The sequence below is a fragment of the Ctenopharyngodon idella genome, chromosome 24 (assembly GCF_019924925.1).
Source record: "Ctenopharyngodon idella isolate HZGC_01 chromosome 24, HZGC01, whole genome shotgun sequence".
Lineage (NCBI taxonomy): Eukaryota > Metazoa > Chordata > Actinopteri > Cypriniformes > Xenocyprididae > Ctenopharyngodon > Ctenopharyngodon idella.
Window position 1 is genome coordinate 13888239 of NC_067243.1, and position 18989 is coordinate 13907227.

General features: G+C 37.5%; 1 protein-coding gene across 1 annotated transcript; it reads right to left on the reverse strand.

The window, feature by feature from the left end:
• Positions 1-312: 312 nt before the first annotated feature.
• On the reverse strand, positions 313-5587 carry dbx1b (developing brain homeobox 1b). The gene is made up of 4 exons (XM_051884236.1): positions 2948-5587; positions 2662-2763; positions 1105-1307; positions 313-1004 (listed from the first exon to the last, which is right to left on the reverse strand). The coding sequence occupies exons 1-4, from the start codon at positions 3303-3305 to the stop codon at positions 702-704; spliced, it is 966 nt and encodes a 321-aa protein (XP_051740196.1). The 5' UTR covers positions 3306-5587; the 3' UTR covers positions 313-701.
• Positions 5588-18989: the final 13402 nt, after the last annotated feature.

The window sequence follows — 18989 nt, forward strand, 5'->3', positions numbered from 1 at the left end:
TTTCTGTCATTTATTCAGTGGCAAACGGTCAACACTTGTGTTTTTTAGAAGTTGAGGAAGGCGTAAACAAGTCGTCAGATTGTTTAATTGATATTATTGGCAGGTCTGATAATATTAGGGACCATAATAACTACTGGGAAATGTGATTCATTTCGTCTTATCACTTTTTTTCCCTTTTTTTTTTAACTTAAGGAGTTTGTTGAAACAGTCTCCAGACACTCAGTTACAAATATTGCTTGTAAATTAAGAGGCAAAATCAATTAGAAATACAATCAAATACAATACATAAATGTTAATTTCAAGGGAGACAAAAATGAAAATTTTGGTATTTTGCTTTGGATTTTTAATTTGTAAAAATATTTTTTTTCACATGTATATAAATTTTTACAAAAAACATCAGTATACAAAATAATATAAGATTTTTAAGTTAGAAATGTGCCATCTACGTATTTAAGATTATAGACAAAGTACCCAAATCATTAAGAAAGATTATAATAATCTTAGTATAAAAATTCCATACAAAATATTCATACAAAACGCTATACAAGCTGCCAAAAACGCAGCGGTTACAACATTCTCTCTTCAACTGAAAGCTTTCCTATCAATAAAGTTCACACAGCTACCGTGTCAAACAAGACAAAAGTTTTTCTCCAGTTTTGTGCATGAACAACTCATTGTGAATTACATAGTCTGTTTAATGATTATGACACGGTTATTTCCTCGTCCTCTGATTCTGAGAAGTCTGAGTGCTTGCTGGAAATGGAAGGCGAATTGAAATGGAAATCTGCGTTGAGCTCGTGATCTCTGCCCGCCTGACAGATAGGCGCGCGCGGGCTTTCTCTCAGAGCCGGGTCATTTTCAAACTTTTTTCCAACGTCGCTAAGGTCAGGATTAGGGTTCATTTTCGTCGGCAATGTTTGTTCCCTGCAACCTCCTGACGACAGAAGCTCTCTTTCTTTGGAATTGCGCCATTTCATTCTTCGGTTCTGGAACCAAATTTTTACCTAACAACAAAGAGTTAGCAAAACATTAGCACAACAATTTACCTCAGACATCCACAAAGGTACGATACAAAAATATGTTTGTGGACAACTTTCAGCTTACCTGAGAGTCTTTGAGGCCAAGTTTCGTCGCCAGTTTCTTTCTGTCTGGTTTGCTGATGTACTTCTGTTTCTGAAACATCTTTTCCAATGCTTTGCGCTGCACGTCAGAAAAGACTGCCCGTCGAAGCATTCCTCTTCTTGGCTTCCCTCGAGCCGTGAGTGGCCATGCGAAAGTTCCCGGAATGGGCACTGCTGAGGACGATGCTATAAGAAAAAAGAAACCAAAGAGATTATTTTTAAAATTCGAGCTTATCAACGTTTCCTTCAAAATGAGCAACTGTGTTTTTTTTCTAAGAACAGGAAGTAGTCATTGGGCTTGGAATGAAAGTTGGGCTTTAATGTTTTTTAAACCAGTCCGTTTGAGTGATACGGAACGAGGAAGCTAATTAGCACATTGCTTGGTTCCCAAAAGCATTGGTATGGTAACAAGGGCGAGCAGTCATTCAGAGCGCTCCAGTGAAAGATAGAGGTGCTAATGAAGCGTGGACGGTAATTGTGTAGTAATGAACTGACTGAAAAAGGCTTAGGACAGGCCACTAAAGCCATATATTACGGCCACAAAAGAGATTTACACTTAAAAACTAAACACAACGGCATGCCAGGGACATTTTGAGAATACTGATGGCGGGGGACTATGTTTGCCCCCAAATATTTTCATTAAATGGACACGAAAAGCCATTCATACTGCTCAAGTTGTTTTGTTGATGTATTCACACCGCGGTGAAAAGAATCAGTCTATTATCGTCGGTCTGAATGAGTGCACGATCCACAAGGCTATTTGTAGCCCGCATTCACTGGAGTGATGGACATGAAGCTTAACGCAAAATAGACCCACTTTTATTGGTTTTCTCTGAGGTATACGTAATAGATTTAGCGTTAGCCAACATACAAATACAGTAGTTGTAATCATTAAATTGTTTAGAGTACATTTTGAGGAACTATACAATCCATTTATATTGCTACTAGCCTACTTGAGAACACAGTAGGCTAATTAAGACTACTACACCCTGTTAAGCAATTTTCATGCTGCTACATGAGACCAAAACTTTTGCTTGGACGTCCCGTGAAGACTCCCCACACGCTATGTGGTCTTGTGAGAATATTGAAACACTGAATAGAAGCTAATAGGGGAATTAGTCCATGACTGGTAAATGCCTATCAGCAGCATGCTTAAGTCAACGACGGGTCTGTGTGTGGCTGCCCAGAGGGAGCTGACCAATTGGTCATGGTGCTGAAAGCATTGTTGCCAATCAGTAACTAAGTACACTGGCTCGGTGGGAAAAGGCAGCGATGAAGAGAAGCCAACAGTTTGCTTGTGAGAGTGGACCCGCCTTAAATTGGGACCATGACAATTCCGGCTAATTTGTGGATTAGGGGAAGCGGTGCAAAATGTCAGCAGTCACTGCGTTTGCTAAATAGGGCATCAAATTAGCGAGACTGATTCCACAATGTCCTACAAATTCCAGCATTGGAAGCAGATTCTGAAAGCCCATCAGTTTGACCGAATTAAGAAGTGACGCAGCGATTTTTTATGAATAGTGTAGGCTAGTTGACCCACCTGGGAAATATGATGCTCTGATGAATGGGTGGAATGAGCCGTCAAAACATGGGAACGGAAATGTTTTCACATTCATCCCTTGCACTGAAGGTGGTGGTGAAGCTATGACATAAAACAAAGTGGACATCAATTAAATGAAGTGTACTTGTACAAGCTGAATGTGAGAAAAGTAGGCAAATGCGTTTACAACATGAATGTCATCGCTCATTTCTTAATTAGCGTATTTTAAGCAAATATTTGAGACGTTTTATCAATTACATAATTTATAAACATAAGAGAAACCTACCGTTTCGTGTTGTTGACGCGAGAATCGCATTCACTCCAAACTTCAAGTAATTTGGATCGTTGGAAATTGATGTTTGTGGAGAGCTTGATCTTTTTGGCAAAGACGTAGACATGGCGACGTGGACTGCGCAGGAGTTGTTCAGAGTTGTGGCTCCTGTGGCCGGAGGAGATGCACTTGGGGACGGGATGCTCCTGTGCATGAAGTTGGCAGGTCTGCTGATCCTCAACAGGTCCTCCACCAGGAAACTCGAGTGCGTGGTGAACGCCGAATGTAAAGAGGGAGGCAAGGAAAGAGCTGCCGAGGGCCGCAGAAAGTTCGGATACATAGCAGGTGGCGCAATAACACTTGGCAACATCATTGCACCGTTTTATAAGAAAATGACAGCGAGGAATTCACGTGCTACTACTCTCAATGCAGAGGCTTGCGTTGATTAGAGTCCAAGAGGGCAGAATGAAGGAGCTCTTGTCCGTCTCTCTCTCTTCCAGGGGTTTTATAGTGGACCGCTGGAGAAGCCTTTTCATGGTTGACAGCTCTAACAATGAAGTTCAGCCAAATTCTCCACGTGAGTTCCGTTTACTCTAGAGGCGGCGCGCCCTGATTGGACAGAAGAAATTCGGATTGGATTAGACACCACTAGCAAACCGCAGACAACGGCCCTTTACGAGTAAAAAGACTCTAGTCATAGTCATCATCATAGTCATGCCGTTACAAAGATTGCAATAAAAAAATCTGCTTTGCCTATATACGAAACGCAATGAAATTATTATCTGGCATTCTATCTTGAGGCAAACATTAAAGGAAACCCAAGCTCTGGGGAAAAAAATTGCATACTAAAAAAACTTATTTTAATCAGTTTAACTGAAAACTTAGAAGTAAAATAGTACCTAAGTTACAACTTGGTACATGAATTCAGGGTGATTGGGACACTTTTGTCATTGAGATGACTGGGAAAAAGTGTCCCAACCAACCTGAATTCACCCTATATTAGTCTTATTCAACCACTTTAATTGATTGTCTTTTTCAAATCCTATTGAAAAAAAAAAAAAACCCTGAAAACTCAAATATGAATGAAAAAAAAGTTAAAAGATGTTGTTATAATGATAAAAACATTTTAAAATGTAGCCTAGTTTTGGACCTAATTTATAGCTACTGTCCACTGTTTGTAAAAATAATAATAATCTTAATAAAATAGGCCTACAAAAAAAGTCAACGTACAACCCCTCTTTTCTGCTCATAGATAGATAGACTAGACAACATTACTTTCACCCATAGTTAACTGAATTAGGCTTCATACAGGTCACACTCGCGCACATTTTCTTCCATTGAGATACAGAGAAAAAGATGAATTTCATTGTGTGAGGAGTTGGGTCAGAGAACATGCTGCGCCACACGTGGATAAGGTTTAATGTGCAATGGCAAAGCACATCCTTTCAAGTTTTGCTGCTGAACCGCGGGGGGAAAGTGGCCAACGCCTACCGATAAAATATATTATAAAACGAAAAAAAGTGCGAACAAAAGGATTTCTTCTAGGAGGCTTTTATTGGGACAGACGCTCTCTTCTGTCAGATGCACCAAAAGAGGTGAATCCCGAGGCCTGTGGGCTAAGACCTGTGACTAATGGCGTTTGACCGCTTCTCTGTCAGGATTTGTCCCACTAACCATTCATTTTCTTGCAGCTACCTTCACATTTATCTCCGCGGAGTCAACTCGTGCGCTTTGATTTGGACAGGAAAAAAAAGACGAGGGGAAGATATAGTCCGCGTGAGCCCTGAGCGATGACACAGCGAGTAAATCTCCATGAAATTATGCACCAGGCGTTGCTCTTTCGCACAAATGGATTGTAATACTGGGTCTTTAGACATTATTTCAAAACTTTTTCAAACTGGATCAGCTCGACAGCCTTCTTAGTCCATCTTAAGAAGTCTTAGCAACCATCTTAGTAAAAGAAGAGAAGTCTTTGTGGGGGAGCATCGCTGTGTGTGTAGAGTGGCATAGGGCAAGTAATTTTGGGACAACTGTAATTCCCCCATTACGGCCCCGTATCCCTGGCTTTGCAAGTTTTCTATTGATGTTTTTATGTTGGCCAACATAAACCCGGGATTTATAATAGTTGTAGCTTTATTATATTTAATATATCAATCACTATCTTGAATCACATTAGTGATATTTTCTTAACTAGGCTAAGTGCTATTTTGTTTCTGCTGCTTAAACAAGTAGGCCTAGCCTATTAAAATCTATCAACACGCAAATAACAAGACCATAAGTGATTAGCATGTAATTATTCCTATTTTTTTTTTTTTTTTACCAAATAATGGCCTACGACCGTTAGATTTGCATCAGTTGTTTTTAGCACCGCCCGGGGCAGTCGTATTAAGACACCTCATCACCTTCAGAAAACCCAAGAGGACTTCTGCACGTTCAAAGCACTTTATTCTTTTTCTTGCACTTGAAAATCCCTCTATTGTACCTATCAAGCAGATGGTTTGCAGGAAATATAGCTTAGCCTCGGTGACCGAAACTAATTTCTGCTTGCTTTCCAAGCCATGGCACGATTGTTTTCTCTTTACCAAATAAAGGGAGTGCAGCTGGTCGGGCGCTGAATTAAACCCATTAAAGACACATTTCTAAGATATTATATCCACATAAATGTGCCTTCCCTCCTCCAGACACACATTAACGCGCGCGCTTTTGGATAATAGATTGTGCTGAGATCATACATTTCACCTTAAATTTGTCAACAGCAAAAATCAAAAATGATTTGGTTTCATTTTACTATCAGAATTCTTTATTATTGGACTCTTAGCAACTTCAGTGAAATGGCAATGCAATGATTGCAAGACTTTAAAAACTTAGCAATTTTAACACAAAACTAAACTTAAAAACTAGGCGTAAGTAAAACATGGTTGTTATACTTTCTGTTATAGACTTTGGCAATACAGTATTGTTGAAATTATGTTTTTGTTAGTGGAAATAAACGGAAATATTACAACAGCTCAAATAGTTTGGTACATTAATATTATAATTAAATGAAATATAGGACAGTTAGGAGCAGTAATAAGTCACAAAAATCTCATCCAGTTTTGCCTATAATTGTCATTTTATTTTTTTTATAGTACATTTCTGGAAACCCAATCTGCCAATTTCATTTTTTATCGTAAATGTAGTTTTTTTTTACAGAGTAATAATAACCTAATGCAAATTATGATTGCATTTTATATTTAATTAATTATTTTTACGTATTTTAACACTACATTTGCGTCTGTTTTTAACTCCTTAATCCGTCCCTTCGCTTCGTGCAAACCCCTTTAAGACTGGCCCAGCATCTGTTTCTGCAGACCCGAGGACGGCAGAACACTGAGGAGATTAACCAAGAGCCAAAATACAGAAAAGCATTGACAAGCATTAAATTGATATTAACTCTGCATTAAACATAACGCCGGAGCAAAACACAAGTCTCAGACACCTGTTCTGTCGGTTAGCGCAACATGTCTTTGCAGAACAAAACTTTTGTCCGTTCACTTGAAGGATATTGTTATAGGTCTTAGGCTTAATTTGGTTTTAAAGCGTGTTTTGGGTTAAATAATGATTAATTTTATAAACCATATATTATAAAACATGCGTGCACAGCTCAGTTGAATGATAAGATGTACCCTCTTTAACTTAATGTTGTTAAACTGAACGTACGAATCAAATTGTTAGCTCAAATATCCACAAACAACACTGAAATAAGACCGTGAAGGTTGTGTTCGTTACTGTAGCAACAGTAGACTCCCAGTAGCGTTTTCTTTCTGCATCATCTTTGGTTCAATACATTTTTGGTAGCCCTATCAAAATAAAGTGATGTACCCCAGCAAACATTGGTCCGACGGCAACTTCGTGCCCCTGGCCAAAAATAGTCGCGGTAGGACGGCATAAATCGGTAAAAATATGTAACAGAACATTTCCTAAAAATGCATTCAGATACGTTTGAACATGTCTACAATTCTCTGGGGTATAATTGTTACTTTGACTTTTAGCTACGTGTAGTTCAATATATAATAATGAATTAATTAATTGATAAGATAACGTCTAAGATGTCCGTTCAAATTTCATTTTGAAGCTACTTTTCAACCATGACGGAACTTGACGTTAGGACGTCTTTTCAACGGTCATTAAACGTCCAAATGTTTGCTGGGACACTACAGCGTCATTACGAGTGCTCTTACCCCCTAAAACTGTGTAATTCGCACCCTGCCTGTAAGGGCTCTGCATAGGCTACATGTATATCTGATGCTGATGCATGAGATGTTGACGACTGCAATACGGAAAGAAGTTAAAGTTCCCATTCAGTCGGCTTCAGGGAACGAGGGTTACCTATGTAACCGAGACGTTAAGTGTATGTTAAACTGCCTTTTTGTCGTCATTACTTACCTTTAAATATAACATGAGTTTAGAGTGGGTTGGCTATATAAAAGGCTTTACATGACATGAAAATGTAAATGAAATTGCGATTAAAAGTTTTACTTTCTATAACCAGGATTAACAATTTAAATAGGAAACTTTAAGAGAAACCTTCATCCAAATGCTCTTAAAGATATTACCATCTCAAATATCTGGGGTGTAAATGATAATTTCTTTGATAGACATTGTAAGAAATCTTGTAATGCTGCACAACATCAAAATTACTAATATACAAAAAAAAAAAAAAAAAAAAAAAGTTGATATAAAATTAATTTAAAACTTTTTCAATTTAAAACTTTTAAACATTTCCTTCATTTAAAGGAAAGAAAAATCATTTTAATTTCAAAACATACTGCAAATTGTTTGCATTAAATGCTTTGACACAAAAATGTTTAAAATAATGGGTGGCTTTGTGTTTTGGGATGTTGATTTTCTTAGATAATTATGAAACAAAATTAAAAATCAATTTCCCATGGTAATATATTTATCATCTTCCTCTGTTCTTTTAAAGATAAGACTTTATTTAAATACATTACAATACCATATCTATCAATATAATTCACCATGTGCATTTAAAAGAAAACAACAAGCTTTTGAGAAAAAAAAATCTCACAGAATCTTCATTAGATTTAAATTGGTCATGGGAGCTCAGGCTACATCAGTGTAGCAAATGTATTTTCTTCTCATTTTAATCTCATAAAGTTTCACAGTTACGGCAAATCTCTTCAGAGTCCTCAGCACCTGGCAGGTTGTTTTGAAATAAAGCTTGTAAATGGCCCTAGTTAAATTGTGTTTCTGGTGAAGCCTAAGCGTTGCTATGCAGGCTGAAAAAAGGAACAATCCTCGTGGTTGTCAAGACCACTTTGAATTAAGGGCTTGTTGCTAACAAGCAATCAATGCTGCAAATAAAATGACCCTTGGTCATGCTAACCTGTGCCATTTTCTTGCTGATGCATGCTCATAATAGTAAAAGCCACTAAATGAGCTTAAAATGGGACAAAAAAAATTCAGTGCTTGGAGGGAGGACTCCCCATTTAACGCTAAACGCTTGTATAGGGTGGTGTTGAGAGTTTGAGCCCATCAGCACAATCTTTAGCTTTGTTTTAGACCTGAACTCAGAGAGAACCTTGTCGAAAGGGTCCTATTGAGTACGCCTGATAAGTTGAACATGGGGCAAAGCAGACGTAGCCGAGGCGCTTGTGTACTGAGGAGGAGCGCGGGGTTGTTCGCTGGCCACTTGAATGGGGGACGCCAGCACCCGTTGGCTGGCTGGTATTGATGTGGTTTAGCCGAGTAATCGGATTGAAAGTGAGCCACGGTATTTGTGTCAGTTCACATTTCGTCAAATGCATAATATGCATGGCCTTGGCGTGGGGATTCTGTATTGAGACTTTGGCTTGCAATTCAGTGTTATGAAAAGGCAAAGCCTCATTTAATTCAAATATAACTCTCACTCAACCATTTACAGATTGCTATATTTGCATAACAGCAAAGAACTTTTGCCTTTTCAATGCCTGGCTGTGTGTGTGTGGGTCCTTTTCCTGCGCTTCTCCCTGGCCAGGCCTTAAAAAGGGGGAAAATGTACTCAAATGTGCGAAATAAACGTGTACATTGTGAAGGGGTGGGTTTTCTCACAGGGATAAGCAAACAGGGGTATGGGTGAGAAGAAGTTAGACTATGACATTTAGCTTTTTCCCACTGCTGGAGCAATATGTCGAGTCGGACAACAAAGCAAATGTGCTACAGTGGTGTAATTCGCCTCAAATGGCGTGCACTCTCACACGGTGGAGATTTTGAATAGAATTTCCTTGTAGACTTTTTTAAGGTTTCAGGTTTTTAATCTCTCTTTTGTTAAACCCTCATTTGAACTGTAATTATGTATTCTTTGGATTACGTTTGAATTTATTTTTCTAAAACATGAAATTGTAATAATCATTTTAAACAATCCCCATCTTTTTATGAACAAAAAATAGAACCAAAACCAAGAACCAAAATGGAGTCTATTGCCAAAGGAGAACCATTTTTGGTTCCAGAAAAAAACTTTCTCTTCTTTAAATAACCCAGAAACCAACATGCCATAACAAACCATAATGTAACAATTATAATCTCCAAAGAATACAGCCAAATTTAAGAACTCTATACAAACAAAAATGGCTCTCGATAAGTTGCTCCAAAGAACCACTGAAGAAGCTTTATTTTGTGTAGTAACTTCAGGTATCACAAAAAAGTAAAGACATCTTATAAATACTGGATGACGCCAAAGTCATGTGGCAAGTAAAATGATACAGGCTTCTAAGATCTAAATACAGAGAGAAAGAAGAGACTTTGAGAGTAAGAAAACTTAAAACTTCATATAGTATTAACTGTTGGGACAAAGAAGTCTTGAAGAAAACATGCAAGTTACTGGATCATAGTTCTTTAAGAACCAAACCCAAAATGAAAATTCTGTCATCGATTACTCACCATCATTTTTGATGAAATCTGAGAGATGTTTATCTCTCCATTTCCTGCTTTTGCAAAAGAGATCAGAAAACTAATCCATATGAATCGGTTTAGTCCAAATTTTCCGTCCAAAGATTTAATTTAGGCTTTTACTCATCTGTTCATCATTAAAAGCGATCGAGTCTCTTCAGAAAATTTGGACTAAACAGCTCGATTCATATGGATTAGTTTTACAATCTCTTTATGATCTTTTTAAAGCGTCAAAGTGTTTGTTGCAAAGGCAGTCAATTGAGAGACAGACATCTCTCAGACTTCATCAAAAAGATCTTCATTTGTGTTCCGAAGATAAACTAAAGTCTTCCGAGTTTGGAATGACATGAAGGTGAGTAATTAATGACATAATTATCATTTTGAGTGAACTATCCCTTTAAGTATTCACCATGAACTAGGCACCACTTTGGCTGGTGTAAGAATGATTCCCCATCCTCATTCCTGAAAAAAAGCCAGACCTTTGAGCCTCTCTCCATTTTCTAGAACATGGCATAATTCAGACTTTCATGTGTTCACCACCCTCAACTTCCAAAAACAGATGCAACGGTATTCCTTCTTCCGGCAGAGAGTGAAGGGTGGGAGAGGTGGTGTTAATATCAGCATGTCGGACCTGAGATTAATCCTAATCTCCTCTCTGTGTGCTGCAGGCCGTGGGGTTGAAAGGCATGGGGAAGTACCAGTGGGGGTGCTCTGGCCTGGGATCTCCTGCCCAGAGAAGATAATGCAAGAGGCAGAGCCTGCTGGTCCCATGGAATCCAGCCGGAATCCCCACTGCTCTATGCTTTCAGTGCACACTTCCTGAAGAGGTGCGTGATATTGGCCTCCCACCTCTCGGGCCCAAAGAAAGCTCAGACTAACAAGCTGTTTCTGTACCCCAAAAGCCGTGTTTCTGGCACACATCAAAGTTAAAGCCACTTCTTCAGAAAGTGTGGAGATGTGTGCAGGGCAGATGAATGTTAATCTCCACAAGAAATAATTCTTTAAGGAGAGAGAATGTGGCAGCAACAGGTGCTCAAATCACTCCTGTCTCTGGCATCCTGGTTAAGCATAAAAGAGGAAATGATATTACAGAACTGGTTTGTACAATCAACAATCACTATAAGATGACACTAATCTGAGATGATATATGACTTTATATCTTACAATTATGACTCGTAATTGCAATTGTGATATCAATTTGACTTTTTATCTACCTATTTCGACTTTACATCTTCTAATTGTGACTTTATAACTCACAATTGTGACTTGCAATATTATCTCACTGTACATTTTTATCTTGCAATTGTGACTTTTTTTTCCTCATAATTGCAACTTCATATCTTGAAATATGACTTTATATCTAGCAATAGCAATTTTATTTCTTGTAATTGTGACTTTATCCCTCGGTTTCACAGTCAAGGCTTAAAGGGTTAGTTCACCCAAAAATGAAAATTCTGTCATTAATTACTCACCCTCATGTCGTTCCACACCCGTAAGACCTTCGTTCATCTTCAGGACACAAATTAAGATATTTTTGATCAAATCCGATGGCTCAGTGAGGCCTCCATTGACAACAAGATAATTAACACTTTCTGTGACCAGAAAGCTACTAAAGACATATTTAAAACAGTTCATGTGACTACAGTGGTTCAACCTTAATGTTATGAAGTGACGAGAATACTTTTTATGTACCAAAAAAACCCAAAATAAACACTTTATTCAACAATATCTAGTGATGGCCGATTTCAAAACACTGCTTCATGAAGCTTCGAAGCTTTACGAATCTTTTGTTTCGAATCAGTGGTTCGGAGCGCGTATAAAACCAAAGTCACGTGATTTCAGTTACGGCTTCGTTACGTCATAAGTGTTTCGAAATTTCAATGATTCACCACTGGGGGGCGTGATTTTGGCAGTTTGATACACGCTCCGAACCACTGATTCGAAACAAAAGATTCGTAACGCTTCGGGTGTGGAACGACATGAGGGTGAGTAATAATGACAGAATTTTCATTTTTGGGTGAAGCCTATAGTCCCAGACTAAAACGCATGTTCAAGCCGTTTTAACTGAAAGCTATTTGCACTGACATATCTTAAAATATGTCAGTGCCATTGTTTTGTCTCAAGATGCACACCAGTAATGTTTTTTTCCAAGGCCGTAAACCATGTCTTGAACATTGAGGGGGACCAATTTTTTTTAATAAAACATAAATAAACAGAACAGTGAAGGAAATTCTAGGTCTAATTCTAGCTGAGAAATAATCATTTGAACTATTTGCAAATAATATTTGCTAATATGTCGAAAACGTAAAACATTTCTTGTCTCGTCACACTCAGGAATTAAATAAATCATGTAAATGCATATTTTTCAATTAAAAAAGTCAGAGCAGTTTGCGTCACTAGATGTTTAAAACATTTCTATTACAAAACAGTTGACACGAATTAAATGATTCACTATTTATTTTACCTCACTCTTGTTCAATGTTAAACCGACACTTCATGCTGGAATTCACGCTCTGCTTCTGTAAACACTAAACCCCGCCTACTTTGATTTGATTGGCCATCTCAATCATTTTAAAATTGACACACGCTGTTAGACCGCTGAGGCAGACCAGACTAAAAATGTAACTTTTAAACCTTTTTGTCATCCTAACAACACACAGAGCGCTGCGTAATGAAGTGCAGCAGTGCAAGAATTTCAAATATTGGGGGGGGGGGGGACAATTTGGCCATTTCTAATTATTAGGTGGACTTGTCCCCCTCAATGACTATGGTGGTTACGGCCCTGTTTTTTTCTAAGGCACATTTAGAAAAGCTACTGAAATGCTCTAATTGAACTAATCCTGGCTTAATCTAAGCCCTGTCTGTGAAACCGGGCCTATATCTTCCAATTTTGACTTTATAGTTTCCAATAACTTAGTTTCTAATAATTGCATCTTTATATCTCATAATGTGATGTTATATATTGCAGTTTGACTTTTTAAATCCCAACAGCATTTACAATTTATCGTAACATTGACTTTATATCTCACTGTGTGACTTTAGTTCTTATTATAAACTTTATCTCACAATTACCTTTTGTGATGGAGGCAAAAACAAGATTCCATAGGTGAAAGAAGACAGAAGCCAAGAGAAGCACAATGCTTTGAAAATGGAGGTAGAGAAAGAAAAGAACAGGAAAAAAGGCCAAAGAGGGACTTCAATTCTTCTTTTCTGAGGGGACTTCATAAAGTGAACAGCCACTCTAGACTCAGTGTTATTTTCTGCTGTCCACTGATGGTCAAGACTGATGGCTGTAAAGATCTATACATTCCTGCAAGACCTTTGACCCCCTATACATTCTAAAGACCCTCTTTCAAGACTGGCACTTATTCAAGCCCCTGGCAGTGCATTGCTGAAAATGCAGATCAAATCAACCAAAAAGGTTGTTCAGGAAAAGTATAAAACTGTATATTGGCTACAGTGGAATTGTATGTGGAATAACCTGAGCAGTAGTAATGCTCACAAGACAAATTTATTGTCTTTCTTTTCCTTAAAGAAGGAGCGCTGGAGGCCTCTCCTCAAGATTTGCACAAAAACCCATCCATGAGTAAAGAGGCCGGCTGAACACTTGGCCTGCCCAGCTGCCTTGAAGTGAATGGGGTTTCTTTTTGAGGCCATTCAATGCTTTCTGTCTCTCTGCATACAATGTAGGTGTTACTGCTTAGAGAGAGAGTGAGAGAGAGTCAGGAAAATAGTCACTTGAGAACTGAGGCTGTTCTTCATTCTCAGTCAGTCATGAAATCATTCCTTCTTCAGATGAGGAGGGGTCCCACTCACAAAGGGCCAGGGGACTCTCAATGGCCATCCTAACATTTTTATGGGACCCTTTCTTAACCAGATAATAAATCTGATTTTGAATAAAACATAGTTCCTCCTGTATATTTTCATATGCTGAGGACAGCCATTAAGCCGATAACTTGTAATTTAGGAAATGCGTATTCATTAGCTAACTCAAGAATGGTAATAATCATACAGACCCCTTTTTTGTGCCTTCATATTAATTGTCATTTTGTTCTTTTTTGGATTTTATTTTGGAATTTTATAGACTATTTTTCCCTTTTTCCTTATTCTCAAGACTAGGGACAAAAGGGACTTTTTCAGCAGTCTATAACCCTCGCTGGGTCAAAGCGAAATCTAAAGACTATTAGGGCCACAGTGAGAACAAAAGGATCGGTGGGGGGAGTTTTGAAAATGGAAGCCCACCATTCTCCCGCAGTCGAAGTGGATGCGGAGATCGAAAGGTTCGTTTCTGATTTTGCCGTTTTCATGGAGGTCGAGAGCTTGAATGGGAGTCTGCTGGACGTCTACCGCTGCGCAGGGGACTTTTATTCTCCGCAGCATTTTAGGCCGCAGTTTGACTTGCTCTCAAAAGGGTGGCATGCTGGAGACCTCGACCGGAGGTGGCGAATGGTGCAGGCACGCGAGCTCGTCCTCTGGCAGGGGGTTACTAATCAACACCCCAAGTTGACTGTCGGACCCGACTTCAAGAGGCTGCCTCTAAGAGGCCAGAAAGTCTCTTCCCCTCCCCACTGATGTTTTGAGTTGGTATGGAAAGACTTTTTGTGCAGCTGTCTGCGATGCCGAGCTCAGGCCGTCAGTAGAGACATGTCTATGTTAGACACTCTGTTAGAAGACAAGAAGAGCGTGTTATTTGCAACTTCAGAGAAAAAGTAACGAAGTTTGATGGTACAGTCAAGTTATATTTTTTAAATAACATTACTGTAGATATACTGACATATCTTTTGCAATTTCATTCCCAATATCATCATTTTTTTTAACTTCTTGAATAAATGTCCTGTAATGAACATGTTTTCAATTTCTGAATTATAATTGATTTAAATATTTTATATGGGTTTTGAATTAATAAATGTAAAAGGAGGCTGAAATTCTTTTAAAAAGTAGTTAGATCAGGTTATAATTAATATTATAGTTGAATATTTAAAAAATGTATTAGACAATTTTTGTCTGCCAAATTAAAGTCAGCATGGTGCAAAGTGACAAAAACATAATCAAAAAACAAAACGTCATTTAAACCATTTAAACCACAAGATCATCGTCCAAGTACAGATCTGAGACAAAAGTACAGGCAACAAATTTTATATATACAGTCAAACCAAAAATTATTCAAACATTTTTTATATATTTTTACTAGTGGGTGCAGGACACTGTAGTTCATTTATGTAAGTGAGGATAGCAAAATAAAGTAAACTGTGACATATTATACCCAAAAATTCTTCATACAGTGGACTACCAGTAAAACTGATAAAAAATTTGGGACCAAAAGTTATTCAGACACTTTGACCTGACCGTGTTATCTGACATAATTAAGATGAATTTTTTCTGACACAGTTTAACTCTGAGATCTTGTCACATTTTATTACCATTTTTTAAAACTATAAACTGTATTAATGAATGAAATGTTTAAGGTGTCTGAATAAATTTTGGTTTGACTGTATATATATATATACAGTATATATATATATATATATATATATATAATACAAGTACAGATCCGAGACGAAAGTACAGACAACAAATAAGACAAAAAACAAATACAGTCCTCTTCAGAAAGCAATCACTTGCATGTTTTGCTCTCAGTTTGAGAGCCGTGTCATGTTCACCATACCTTCTCTAAGATTATAACACACGCTCAACCTGCCTTCCTTTCAGTCAGGGCCCCAAATCAGATTTCTCAAGGGTTGCCGTCACACACACATGCACACACAGAGAGATAAAAAGCAAAGAGGAACTTGCGGCTATTCCCAAGCAACGCCTGCTCTCCGCATATTAGCCCCTGTTGAAAAGAGGTCTCTGCAAATGAAAGCGTTCACTGGTCATTCATCTCCCATTGGCTGCTACTGGTTTGCCAAAATGTGCCATATCTGTAACACTTGAAGAAGTCCAAAGGTTAGGCGAGAGTGAAAGCCGGCACTTGATGCGCTCAGTGTCTTGGTGGTTATGGTGTTTGCTCCCTCTTTGTGGTTTCCCAGCAGGACGCCTGTTGTCCGGTCACATTCACGTGCCGTCGCCACACACTGGAGGCCTTCACCTGTTAGGGAGCCACCAGACTTTTAGCACTAGAATATCTGCCTTTGTGCTTCGCCTGCTCTGGCCCTTTCACCCGAACAGACTGTAATTTCATCCATTTTTCATGGCTTTAGTTCCCATGAATGCCTTACATTTCCATGTCTAAACATCAACAATGAGGGAATTTCATGGACCGTACAGACAAGATACTGCTGCTTGCAGCTTTAAAAACTTTGAAAAATCATATCTTGTTTAAAAAAAAAAACTATTTTTTGGTGTTAATGTACATAGTGATTATTATCAGCCTTGAGGTGTTAATAGAAGTTAGGCATTTGTGGACTTTTCTCTCCTTTTCTTTAAAAAAAGGACTTTTCTCTCCTTTTCTTTAAAAAAAAAAAAGAGCATAAATCTGGGTTACAACGAAGCACTTAAAATGGAAGTGTATGGAGCCACTTTATAAACATTAAAATGCTCACCATTTCAATCGTATAGCCACAAGACCTACACAATATGCTACTTAACATGATGTAAGTGTGATATAACTTTACACAGAAAAGGTTAGTAAGTGATTTTACCTAATTTTATAACTTTGTTGCCATGATAACTTAATGCCATCAACACTAAAACTCTTAAAATCAATGTAAAAATTATTTAAACCACTCAAATAATGCATACATGTTCACAGAAAATAATATTTTAGGTGCTTTTATAAAATAAGCTTCACATTTCTGCTTTTAAATCCCCCATAAATTGGCCTCATTCACTTCCATTGTAAGTGCATCACTGTAACCTCCATTTTTGCCTTTTTAATGGAAATGAGCATCAAATCAAGATTATTTTGTGTGATGATTAATATTATGCCACAAATGCAGTCAATCAAGCTTAAAGAGCTTAAAAGTCACGTGATTTCAGTAAACGAGGCTTCGTTACGTCATAAGTGTTTCAAAATTTCAATGGTTCACATGACTTTGCCAGTTTGATACACACTCCGAACCACTGATTTAAAACAAAAGATTCGTAAAGCTTCGAAGCTTCATGAAGCAGTGTTTTGAAATCGACCATCACTAGATATTGTTGAATAAAGTTATTTTGTTTTGTTTTTTGGCACACAAAAAGTATTTTTGTCACTTCATAACATTAAGGTTGAACCACTGTAGTCACATGAACTGTTTTAAATATGTCTTTAGTAGCTTTCTGGGTATCTGAAAGTGTTAATTATCTTGCTGTCAATGCAGGCCTCACTGAGCCATCGGATTTTATGAAAAATATCTTAATTTGTGTTCTGAAGATGAACGAAGGTCTTACGGGTGTGGAACGACATGAGGGTGAGTAATTAATGACAGAATTATCATTTTTGGGTGAACTAACCCTTTAACTTGTGTTGAACCTGGAAAATTCCTTTTAAAAGAATCTACTTTTTCGGACTTTCCATTGATCTACATTGTTGGAAATCAGCAAAAACACGCCATCTTTTCAACATTTTTTTTTTTTTCCCACTCCAAATCAAACTGTTCCATGTCATGCATTCAACTTTTCGGATTACGTTCAAGACTAAAATATGCTATCTGTTATAGTTTTCAGAAGGCTTCAGTCAAGCAGTACTTTTATCAGCTTCAAGATAATTACTTTTATCCTTAAGAGGCTGTCTGTCTTTGTTAACTACTTCTTCTCTGAGAGCAGATCTGGGCATCAAGTGGCTGAATCTGTTCGCCCTTCACAAAAGTGTACCGAGCGGTACAGACAGACGGCATTACCCCCTCCTAACGGTATGCTTTTGCATTTGAATGCATCCGCAAGCTCCTTCTCTGGCAGAGGGCCGCGCCACTAACATCTCTAATCCTTAAAATATTGTCAGAGCCCATGAATGCTGGCAATCCGGGCATATGTGTAATTATTCTGTAATTCCCCCACAAATGTGATTTCTCTTGCGTGCGTTACGAGTCGTTACCCCCCACTCTTTTGTCATCCAAATAATTGTTTCTCTTTTTTTTTAGGGATAAATCTGGGAATGGATAGGGTGGCTCAATAGATAGAGCAACATGAGCAAGTCTCATATGAGCATGCAATTTACATACTGATGGTTTCTCCCATCTCTTGATTTGAACAAAAGGGGCAGTTTGAAAAGATGAGTGAAAATGAGGATGAATTCAGGGTTGTCGTCTCAAAGAGAACAGTATTCTTTATAGACATTGAGCCAAGTCACGTCCAAGGACTTGGCCACAAGACTGTTTTTTGAGAAACTGTAAAATAGTAGCATTTCAGGATTGAAACATATATAGATCATATATATAGATCATATAAAAATAATTATATATTACAAATAATGGTAACACTTTAGTACAGGGAACACATATTCACTATTAACTATGACTTTCCCCTCAATAAACTCCTAATTTACTGCTTATTAATAGTTAGTAAGTTAGTTAAGTTTAGGTATTGGGTAGGATTAAGAATGTAGAATAAGGTCATGTAGAATAGGGCATTAATATGTGCTTTATAAGTAATAATAAACAGCCAATATTCTAATAATATGCAGCAACTAAGTTAAAAGACCCTAAAATAAAGTGTTACCCAAATAATTATATAAATGAATTATATACACTACTGGTCAAAAGTTTGGAATAAATAAGATTTTTTAATGTTTTTAAAAAAAATAAAATAAAAAAAAAATCAGCATATTAGAATGATTTCTGAAGGATCATGTGACACTGAAGACTGGAGTAATAATGCTGAAAATTCATCTTTCCATCACAGGAATAAATTAGATATTAAAGTATTTTAAAATATAATTTATTTGAGTTATTTCAAACTAATGATATTTCCCAATATTACTGTTTTTGCTGTATTTTGATCATATAAATGCAGCATAAGAGACTTCTTTTAAAAACATTAAAAAATCTTAATTATTCCAAACTTTTGACCAGCAGAGTATGAATACAAACGGTTTCAACATATCAACCATGGTAAAGAAAAAAAAAATCAGAAATGTCTTGAACATCTTAATTATTTCTCAGACACAACAATGCGATTAAATAAGGAGTAATTAAGATTTTAAAAAAATAAC

Excerpts from the sequence above, each read along its gene's own strand:
- dbx1b (XM_051884236.1), bottom strand. The coding sequence starts at position 3,305 with ATGATGTTGCCAAGTGTTATTGCGCCACCTGCTATGTATCCGAACTTT. Across the intron at positions 1,308-2,661 it reads CAGAGCATCATATTTCCCAG|CATCGTCCTCAGCAGTGCCC; the intron begins GTGGGTCAACTA and ends TTTTTCTTATAG. Across the intron at positions 1,005-1,104 it reads TTGGCCTCAAAGACTCTCAG|GTAAAAATTTGGTTCCAGAA; the intron begins GTAAGCTGAAAG and ends CTTTGTTGTTAG.